This window comes from Hemicordylus capensis, chromosome 3 (assembly GCF_027244095.1).
Source record: "Hemicordylus capensis ecotype Gifberg chromosome 3, rHemCap1.1.pri, whole genome shotgun sequence".
NCBI classification, from domain to species: domain Eukaryota; kingdom Metazoa; phylum Chordata; class Lepidosauria; order Squamata; family Cordylidae; genus Hemicordylus; species Hemicordylus capensis.
In genome coordinates, this window is record NC_069659.1 from 161,529,716 (window position 1) to 161,540,821 (window position 11,106).

An 11,106-nucleotide genomic window follows, 5' to 3' on the forward strand; every position below is an offset into this window, starting at 1 on the left:
CAGGGCATACATGGAGATTTTAGTTGGCTGAGGTTTTCTCCCCTTTCTGGCAGATGAGTGTGGGCTCAGGCGGGTTTACCTATCAGTGTTTGGCCGAAGGCACCCTTTGGGTAAGAGGTGATATCCATGGAGCAACCCTTCAGGGTCTTGCGGCCCGGATGATTGGGAATTGGACCTTTTGAGATGTTATTCAACTCATACACCCACAGCTCTAAGGCTTGAGGGGAGATGAGAAGGGTAACCTTTCCTCAACATGGAGATACTATGTGGTTGGGAGTAAGCGAGGAATGGATTCTGGTTAACCTCCATGCCTGGCCAATTCACCCAGCTGTGGGTGCAGTCCTCATTAGGGGGATATGTCCCACTGGGGAGGAGGCCCACACTCTGTAGGTAATACTGTTTCATGTTTATATTAAGTTAATGAAGTGTGGCCCTAGTTAAATTCCATACAAGTTTGCTGTGTCTTCTTTGAGGTCTGGGTGCAATGTGGGGAGCCATCCCCCTCTTCTCCCTTCAAATCCCTTAAAAATCCACATTTCCTACAAGGCTTTTGGCTTAACTTCTTAGTACCCATTCTTAATTGTAACTAAGGTTTAATTAAGTACAACTGCACTCCCTCCATTGCTTTCCTCATTATTCCCTAGCCTTCTCGTGTATGAAATTCTAAAAAGTGCCATGGACAGTGATGACATTGTATATGTAATCATAACAATTCTGAGGCGCTCTTACCCCTGGCCTTTGGGGCCCAAGTCCCAGGCCTCCACACCCCTGGGGGCCCCTAAATCCTTTTTAGTCTGTTCTGGGTGGTATGGTCACCACACCACACCACCAGCCAGCGTTGTGCCAGGAGGATGAGTATGATTGTGAACTGAGCTGGGTGCTTTAGGGACAGAGCGGGGAGTGGGGAAAGAAATATGCTAAGTTGCATGTTGAAATGTTTCCGCTAATGCATATTTGCATACATATACCTGTTTTATATTCTTACATTCCTGTGAGTTCAGTAGCTGTTTGTGCCCTCAAGAACCATGTGTTAAAAATACTGTTTGTCACTGTGTGCGTGCGTGCGTGTGTGTGTGTGTGTGTGTGGAGGAGGAGGAGGAGGAGGAGGAGGAGGAGGAGGAGGAGGATGCTTAACTTGCTGGGGTGGGGGGAGTTCCAAAGGCCTTTAGGTTCAGGCTCCAATACCTAGGATCACCACTGTAAGAATTGCAATGTAAAATTAAGCTTTTAAGTGATCTTTTATGTTGTGGGTGCTGCTGATAACTTGGTTTTTATTACCTTTATTTGTCTTTTTTATTTCTCTCAGTGCTATGTTTTACTTTGTTTTAACCTACTTTTAACTATATTTATATGCTGCCTTGTGAGGCCCACCACCTGAAAGGTTGTATAATATATTTTTTTAAAACAAAAATAAATAATAACAGAAAACAGTAGCTCGCAGCATTTTAATTTTTATTTTTTGCAGTTATGGCAGCCTTTTTCCCACTCACCATAATTATGGGAATTGTTGCTAGCCATTGTTGGCTTTATTCCCACACATCCTGATTCACACTGTTCTTTCCCCATGTGATCCTGTACATGAGGACAGTTATCAAAAATTACATGGAGTTAAAAATGGGAAGTTTGCATTGAGACAACGTAGGTAGCAGGATAATGATATTCTTGATACTATCTCGGCTGAAACACTAGTGGCCTTTATGCTCTTTATCACATTTTGGGGAAATTCAAAATCAGTTTCCATAGTAACAGGAATGGAAATAGCAGTCTTCAGCAGAGTGATCATAATTCAGCTTTCAGTTCTTGAATCTATGTGACCACTTGTATTTCAATTAAAAACAAAATTAATCAGAGGTTTCAAAAACTAAAGTGTACAATCTGACTTTTTATAATGTATAATTGGTGTTATTGTGTTAAAATTTTTAAATTGGTGTTATTGTGTTAAATTCTATGTTATTAGGCTTTATAATCTCAGGAAAGTCTTGACAACTAAGCAGAATATATAAAGCATTCTAAGAGAGCCATGTATATATAATGGCTGACATGATGCACAGCAGTCCAGAGTCGCTGTCCACAAGGTCAGGGCTGCTGTGGACTCATAATGCAGCCCCAACACTAGAGGACAGTGGTGCAAGCAGTGCTACTGTAGTTTCTCCCACTGTTGGCCCATGCACAGGCTGAGAAATGCACAACTTTGCACACCAGCTAAGAAGTGGTGAGAGTCTGAGTATTTAAAATTTCAACCCGCAGGAGCAGCCTGTGCAGAAACTGACCCCATTTTTTCCGGGTTAGGTTTAGTATTTGAATATCACAGATTTAACATTCTCAGAACTTTCCTGGAACATTACCCCCACAATACAAGGGTCTCTTGTACTGTGCTTTCTCTGATTGCCCTTGAGCAGGGTGGTAGTGTACAATGCCTTATCATCAGGCACAAAATAAGTTGTCTTAAATGCTATAAAAGGAAGGGGGAATAAAATGTACATTTCCTGTTTTCAACAGAAGCTGAAAATCACCTAGATCATGTTTTGTTAGGCAATACGGAAATTGTGATAAATAAACTTGTTATAATATGTAGCTCAGTGACATGCTAAACACTTATTCTGAATTTTCTTAAGCAAAATTCTCCTAAATTAGAAAATCTTATTAAGGAATGTATGAGTAGATAATTATTTTGTTTTATATTTCCATCTCTCTCTCTCTCTCTCTCTCTCTCTCTCTCTCTCTCTGTACATACACACAAATGCATGCAAATTGCATCTGACTTACAAGCTAGAAAAAGGATTTGTTGCCTATTAGAATTGTGCCTTAGTTTTCACAAACTAGAAATGTTTCACCACCACAATTTTCCTGAGAAAAATCCTGGGAAAGCTGGGAGATCAGCTTTGATGCTTTACCAATCTGCAGCCATAAGTATTGTGGGCATACCTTATCCCTGAATCCCAACGCTCTAGCTAAAGTCTCTAGAGTTGGCAGAGAGTCTGCATTCCATGTTGAGGTGAAAGAGCAACTGAACTTCTTTATGTCCTTGCTCAAACAGCTAAGTCTTCCTGCATAAAAGTGTATGGCAGACCTTGTGCACATACAGCTATCAACAAACACTCTCTACTTTAAGTCATGGATATTGGGATCAATGACTCCAGTTATTATGAACAACTGTCAGCGAAATGTTATTCTATCAGTTTTATTTTAGAAACTTCTCTTATGCTGATGCATCTTTCTGGTGCACAAACTCCTATATGTATGTGCAGCACTTCACCTGCAAAGTTCTCCCCATTGACAACAACGAGGAGGATCCATATACACATTTCTTTGTTCAGCTGTGATTCCTCCCCCGCACACACACACAAAAAAGTTGTATCATATGAACTTGTCATGGACACAATGCTTTTGATTAGGAGATATATGTGCCAGCCAAGCACATAAACTTTATCTCAGTTTAGGCTTTTCTTCCCCATGCAAAACAAACGCCTGTAGTATTAGGCTAGGCTAATCTAAGGATAGTTCAGACAACTAAAAAAGAAGATGGGATTTGTTTCTCCTCTAATGCTTATTTATTTGTCAATGAACAAACAAAATAAACATTGGCATTAGGCCAAGGCACATTACTTAAAGAAAAGTTGCGAAACTCAAGCACTGACATGGTGTCGAGGTCCATAGCATCACTAGAGGTTTCCAGTTTCAAAAGCAGTAGCAGTAACAATAGCAAAAATCAAAAGTTCCAAAAAGCAAGCGTCGGAATAAAAATATATTGTTTCTCTCTCCCTGTCACTCAAAAAAAGGCTTGCAAGGTTAACTTCTCCATGCCAGATATCTTTAAAACTGCTTCAGTGTCCACTCCAGATGTTTCCCTTCTCTGCTCCAACACACTGCTTCAGGCCTTCATTAAAAGATTTTTCACTCATTTCCCTCCTCCCAATTTGAAACAAGTCAGGTGCAGATGATCTAATTGTTTTGACTAGAGGGGCACAAGTGAAGGCCATGCATAGAGTGCAAAGTAACATGCTGCTCTCAGCAAGAATTGGGATTCTCACATAAAGAATACACAAGGTTTGCTTTTTACTTCTTTTAGTCATCTGACAGCAAACATCCACCCAATTTACTTAGAAAACTGATGTGATGCATAACCAACTCCATGCACACATATAGATGCTGTTCCTGTCTGAGCAAACAGGTTTCTCTGAGGACTGTCACTTGATTAAAGAAATCTTAGTCAAGAGTTTAGATGATGCTGTAAGACCTCAGGAATGGCATTTTCTATGGCCAAATTGACCATACCACTTGACCAAAGTTTCAGAAAAATTCAAGCGTTCAGGCCTACAAAGTCAGAGATGTGCCTTTCAGACAGTTTCCAACTGTCAGAAATGCAACCATCAGAGATGCACTTTTCAGAGATACACCTATGTGGCTTTCCAACATGGGGAGAGTTCTGCATCAAAAGGAAAAATTGAGGACAGAAAGGATATGATGGTATAGTGGCAGTTTTGTAGGGTATGACCACAAAAGTCCCTGTCTGTTTTTCTTGTGACAGAACCTTTTATTTTTGAAAAAATGAAAAAGAAAAAAAAAAGTAGATTTGACCAAAGCCAGCCGATCGCAGCCGCTCTAGGCTGCGCGGCTTGTTTGCCCTCAGCCCCACCCCCTGGAGCACGTGGCACTGGGAGCTAGCTCCCATTGGCCCGGCTCCGTCTCGGAGGCGGGGCTAGCAGCAGTGAACCGGCAGCAGGCCTGTGCCGGCTCAGTCCTTCCCTGACCGAGCAGAAGGAAGGACGTGCTGCTGCTTGGCTTCGGGGCCTCCACGTGGCTGGCTGGGTACCCGAATCAGAAGCCGGAGCAGGAGGCCCACGGGAGCGGAACGTCGGGGAGCAGTGCAGCGGCCCTTCGAGCGAGCAGCGGATTGGAGCGGCTCGGCGGCCAGGGCCTCTGTAGCCCAGCCGCCTGTGGTAACGGGCTCTGGGGGGATCACAGGAGAGGCTTTTAAGTCCTCCTCGGAACGGCCTTTGATCTTCGGGCCTCTCCACACAAGGGCTTCTAGGCCCCGGCAGGCCCAAGCTGCCCAGCATCGAGTGAGGGCATCAGGCCGCCCCAGGCCCTCAGTAGGCCGCGCCAGGCCTTCAGCGGGGGGGCAATTGACTAACCCGGTCATCTGGGGGGAGGGTTGATTGGACGTTGGGGGTGTTGGCTTGAACTGTGTGAACCCCTTCAACCCAGGGCCCATTTAGGCCTTCTGCTAAGGGCGGCCTTTGTCTTTATTGTCGGGCCTGTAGGGCCTAACCCCACACACACACCCATTTTGGGAGCCTGCATTGACTAGGCCTCCCTGGTGGGCTCGTGGGCCTCCCCTGCCGGGCCTAAGCTCCATTTGGGGGCCTTTCAGTGGGGCTGGGCCTTACCACGGCTAGGGGGGGCAGGCGCTGTGACTCATAGGCCTTCCTTGCCAGCGGAGGCCTCAGTCAGGCCTTGCGCTGGCCAGGTCACTCGTTTACGCACTTGAGGGCAGGGTACAGGCCCATAAGCTTCATCCTTTGGGACATGGGCCCTAAGAAAGCCCCAGTTAAGAAAGCCCCAGTTAAAAAGGGTGGGAAGGCTCCAGCCAAGAAGGGTGGCAAGCCAACGCGGCCACCTAAGAGGCCAAACGCACCCGCCGAATCCTCCTCCGACGATGAGGGCGATTTGGAACTGGGCGCCATCAGGGCGTTTATAGCACGGCTGCAGGCCCTTGAGAGGCAGCGCACCACTCTAGAGGGCGACGAGGCGGGCGGGGGGCCTTCGGGGGTGCCTCCACATGCAAAAAAGTCAAACAGGGCGGAAAAGAAGGCAAAACTAATGCAGGGCTTTGCTGACCGTCTAGCAGCTTTGGAGGCGGCGGCGGGAACTGCCCACGAGGAACCAGCGGGGATCACGACACAACCGGCGGACTCAGGACCAGGAGACGGCAGGGACGACAATGGTGAGTCCCCACAGGGGGCCTGGCCGTGGGGACTGCCCTTTAGCACCCCCTACGGACCATACGGGTGGTTCCCAGGGCCAGTTAACTGGGCATCTCCACACGCCACCTGTAATCAGGTCTGGCAAGGGGGGAGCGCTGCTTTGCCCACCCAGGGGCCAACGGCGCAGTTCAGCTCTGCTTGGCATACTGGGGATGGGCCCGTACCCTTGGGGGACCACCTCCTTCCAGCAGTTAAGGAACGGATTTGGAAAGGAGAGTGCATTGACGTGTTCCAATTGCTCTTCAAGGAGCCGGAGCCACTGGAGAAGGAGGGGTCCCAGGGGAAGGACAAGGAGAGGACAAAGCGGAAGCCCATTGAGCATAATTGGGCAAATTGGGTTTCGGGGTACACAATCTACATGGGTGTTCTGATGCAGAAATATCCAGAGCGGGGCCCCGCTCTCGTTAAGTATTTTGATATTATACACAGAGCCTTCATGGACTTTGCTGGTAATGCCTGGGAGCGCTACGACCAAGCGTTCCGCGAGCGCGCCTCCAGCAATGCGGGTATATCCTGGGAAAGGCAGCACCCCGAGTTATGGCTTCAGATTATGACACCCGCGAGGCCCTTGGTTGGCGAGCGCGCCGACAGCGGGCACCTCATTTCCAAAACACCGGCAGCGTCAGCGGCTTCGGCCTCAGGCGCACAGGGGGTTCAAGGTCCCCTGGTGTGCTGGGAATTTAACAAGAACGGGAAGTGTGCCCGCTCCCCGTGCAAGTACCGGCATGACTGTGGCTTCTGCGGTGGGCGGCACGCCAGTATCTACTGCCAGCGGGCCAAAGCCCTTAGGGGAAAAGGGGGATACCAAGGCCCGGGAGGGGCAAAGGGCCCAGCAGCCACGGCTGGAAAAGGGCCCCAGCCCAATTAAAATCCCGGTGCTCCGGAGGCTGCTGCGTGACTACCCCAACAGGGAGCGCGCACGCTATATTGAGGACGGTTTTGTGAAGGGGTTTAGGATTCCGTGCCAATCCAGGCGGGTCCATAGTTTTGCACGCAACCTAAAATCGGTTAGGGGGATGGAACACATAGTAGCGAAAAAGATAGCCAAGGAGGTGTCTCTGGGGAGGGTGCTGGGCCCCTTTGACAGGCTGCCACTGCCAACATTGCGGGTATCCCCTTTGGGCGTGGTCCCTAAGAAGGCGCCGGGAGAGTATAGGCTTATCCACCACCTGTCCTACCCAAGGGGCGACTCGGTTAACAATGGGATACCGGCGGACCTTTGCTCAGTACGGTATACATCGTTTGATGAGGCTGTGGCCATGATCAGGGGCTGCGGGCCTCGGGCACTGATGGCGAAGTGCGACATTGAATCCGCCTTCCGCCTCCTGCCCGTGCACCCTGATGACTTTGACCTTTTGGGCTTCGCATTTAAAGGGGGATTTTACATTGACAGAGCCCTCCCCATGGGATGCTCAGTCTCCTGTGCGGCCTTTGAGGCTTTCAGCTCTATGCTGGAATGGGCACTGCACCGGAGGGCGGGGCTACGCTCCTCCGCTCACTATTTAGATGACTTTATTTTCGGAGGAAGGGAGGGCTCTGGCCAATGCCTACACTTACTGCGCTCATTCAGGGCACTCTGCGGGGATCTGGGGGTGCCACTGGCTAAGGACAAGACAGAGGGCCCGACCACGAAGCTTACATTTCTGGGGATAGAGCTGGACACGGTGGGACAGCTCTCACGCCTCCCCGGGGACAAGCTCGGCATCATGAGGGAATTGCTCAGGGAGTGCAGAGAGGCTAGGAAGGTAACGCTACGCAAATTGCAATCGCTGGTTGGCCACCTGAACTTCGCTTGCAGGGGGTGGCTCCAGGCCGCCCCTTTCTAAGGCGCCTGTGTGACGCCATGGTGGGGTGTAATCGACCCCATTTCCTCATTAGGGTGTCTACCGCCATGAGGGAGGATATGGGGCTCTGGCTCAGGTTCCTGGAGTCCTTTAATGGGGTGTCATTCTGGCGTTCTTCCCAGCTGCTCGAGGCCGACTTCCAGGTTCAGTCAGACGCCGCGGGCGGCCTTGGGTTCGGCCTGTACCTGAGAGGGCGCTGGTGCGCGGAACGATGGCCGGGCAGCTGGTCGGAACGGGGAATCACAAGGGATCTCACCTTCCTCGAACTCTTCCCCATTGTGGTGGCGGTGCACATTTGGGCCGAGTCCTTCAAGGACTCGGTCGTGCGTTTCTGGTGCGATAATTTGGCCGTGGTTCAGATTATTAATAGCCAGACTTCCAAATCACAGAGGGTGATGGGGCTGGTGCGGGCCCTGGTTCTAACATGCCTTCGCCATAACACGCTCTTCACCGCCCAGCATGTTCCAGGGGTGCAGAACGAGGTGGCAGATGCCCTGTCTCGCTTCCAGATGCAGCGCTTCCGGAAGCTGGCACCTGGAGCCGCCAAGGAGCCCGAGCAGGTGCCCGAATGGTTGTGGAACCTTGGGATGTAGAGGCGTTTAGGGCCATCCAAGCCTCCATAGCGCCCAGGACACGGGTTGCCTACGACAAAAGGGTCAGGGCCTTTCTGCAGTTTAGAGCTCAGGTAGGATTGGTCCATGTGTGGCCTGTGCCGCCGGAACAGCTGATGCAGTACCTGGTGCACCTCCGTGCCCAGGGGCTGGCGGTGAGCACCATGGCCGGCCATTTGGCTGCGCTGGCTTTCTTTGGGAAAGCAAGGGGCCTCCCCGACCATTCTGGGAACTTCAGGGTCCGGCGCATGCTGGAGGGCTGGGCGAGGGAGACGCCCGTGCAACCTGACCGACGTAGGCCGGTCACCCCAGAGGCGCTGCAGCTGGCACTGCGGCAACTTGCCGGGGTTTGTGCGTCTCCTTATGAGGAGGTCCTGTTCAGGGCGGCAGCCTTGGTTGCTTTCTTCGGGGCCTTTAGGGTTGGAGAGATGTTCCCCAGGAGCAGGCGTGGCCCCACGAGTAGGGTACTTCAATTCAGTGACCTCACCGTGGGTGCTTCCCGGGTGGTACTGCACCTTAGGTTTTCAAAAACAGATCAGAGAGGCAAGGGGCAGAGTGTCGCGCTGCATGCCGCTGGCGACCCGGGCTTGTGCCCAGTCCGTGCACTGGAGGACTACACGGAGGCCAGGGGTTCAGCTATGGGGTGCCTCTTTATCCACGCTAATGGGCGCCACGTGACCCAATTCCAGTTTTGGGCGGTGATGAGGAGAGCCTTTGTGGCGGCGGGGGTGCCTACCCAGGATCTGGCCCCCCACTCCTTTCGGATTGGGGCGGCTTCCATGGCTGCTCGGATGGGTTATTCGGGCCCGGAAATCCGGCGGCTGGGCAGGTGGCGGTCAGCGGCTTACCGCCGATACGTGCGGTAGATGGGCGCATAAATTCTGCCCCACCCCACCCCCACCCATGAACCATTTATTTGTGCCACTCCTAACGCTTTCTCCTCTTGCGCAGGGCCTCAGTCGGCTGGGCCGAGGGCGGCCAGGCAGCGCGCAAGAGTCCTCATACTGGGCCATTCCTTCATTTTCTGGGCATGCAAGTGGGCGCAGAGCGCCGACCCTGGAACCCAGCTTGGTTTGGGGCGTTGGGCCACTGTGGAGTGGCTTGGCCGGCGGGGCATGCGGAGGGCCCAGTTCCTGCCGATGCTGCACGAGTTCCTGGAAGGGAATCCTGTCCCGGATGTCCTGCTGCTGCATTTTGGAGGCAACGACCTGGTGGACCAGTCTGGCATTTCGCTCTCAAGACAGATTGCCCAGGACCTGGTGGTCGCCCTCTCCTGGTGCCCGGGGCTGGTGGTCATCTGGTCTGACATCACTCAGCGGCGAGTCTGGAGGGGGGCGGTGAAGCAGAACAAGGTAGATAGGGCTAGGCGCGGGGTGAACGCGGCCATGGCGCGCTTCATCGCCTCAAAGGGGGGTGGGTGCATCCCACACAACGACATCGCGTTCTCGCTCCCCCAGTTATTCAGGGGTGATGGGGTGCACTTGTCCCCCCTTGGTATGAGGTATTTCTTAGACGATCTGCGGCTGGGGTTGGCAACAGTGCTGTTAGGCCTGTGGGGTGGCAGGGCGTCAAGCTAGGCTGACGCCCGCTGTGGCGGGCACAGTGCGGAGGTGAGCGGCTGATGCGGTGCGGCACCTTAGATAAGCTTTAGCTGTAAGGTGGAGGGGCAGATCCCTTGAGGCTTTACAGATCAGGGATGCTGCCTTGCTCCCACCTCCCTGCAACCGACACCCTTCCGTATGGCTTTACAGCGTCGGACAGGTGATGTAAATTGCAGGGTCCTGACCTTAGGTCGGCAACGAAGGGCGCCCCCTTCTGGAAGGTGGGCCGCCTGGAGCCGAGGTGTCTGTGCCATGAGATTCTAGGGCGGGGGTGGCCACGTGGTGCCCCCCCCATCCGAGCCCGCACTGTTGCTGCTCTGAATGCCAACCCCAGCTGCCGTGCCTGTGCAGGCAGTGTCTTAAAACCTTGTACCCCTAATAAAGTGACCAGTTCCTCCATAATACTTCTGTGTCCGTGTCTCCTTGGGTCTGGGTGCAAGTACCTGCAAGATGCAAATATGTAAATTTATAGTCCAAGGTTAACTGACCCATTGGTTTATATGTCAAGGGTATGCTGAATTCATTTGTCCAATCAATGTTAAAACAAAGAAAGGAACAAATTTGAGGGGGTGTTGCTAAGACAATTATACAAGGGTGGGGCAGAAAGTCAGGAATGGGAGAAGCAAGTGGAGGGGGGACATGCAAGAAGATTTCCGACTTAGAACAGCTAGTCCTTTTAAAAAAAAAGATAAAATCTCAATTTAGTGTTTATGACAAGATTGTGCTACCTGTATCCTGAGAATGGCATTTTGTTGCTGACTTCCAAGGTTGTCAAGAAATTTTGTGAGAATAAATATTCTTGATTTTTACTTCTTGTCTATGTTTCTTCTTGAATCCCAAAATGGCAGAAATCAGCCAAAGATAGAAAGAAAAGAATCTGGGCTTTCTGATTAAATTAAATTGATTTGGACAATCACAATTGCTTACAATGCACATAATAGCAGGCACCATCTCAGGAGAGATATCCCCTTCTACACGTGAGAGAATGAGGAATTATTCATTTAAGAAGATGCCTCCACTAATGGATTTTTAAGTGCTTAACAATTCTAACTTAAAGAAAAAT

At 51.1% G+C, this 11,106-nt stretch overlaps 1 protein-coding gene across 2 annotated transcripts; it reads left to right on the forward strand.

The window, feature by feature from the left end:
- The first annotated feature begins 4,739 nt into the window (after window positions 1-4,739).
- LOC128351976 (uncharacterized) lies at window positions 4,740-10,852 on the forward strand. 2 transcript variants are annotated; one of them, XM_053312086.1, is made up of 2 exons: window positions 4,740-5,947; window positions 9,394-10,852. In XM_053312086.1, the coding sequence occupies exons 1-2, from the start codon at window positions 5,530-5,532 to the stop codon at window positions 10,017-10,019; spliced, it is 1,044 nt and encodes a 347-aa protein (XP_053168061.1). In that variant the 5' UTR covers window positions 4,740-5,529; the 3' UTR covers window positions 10,020-10,852. The 2 variants fall into 2 exon arrangements, with proteins under 2 accessions (XP_053168061.1, XP_053168060.1); XM_053312085.1 differs by lacking the exon at window positions 9,394-10,852 and adding an exon at window positions 8,341-9,386.
- Window positions 10,853-11,106: the final 254 nt, after the last annotated feature.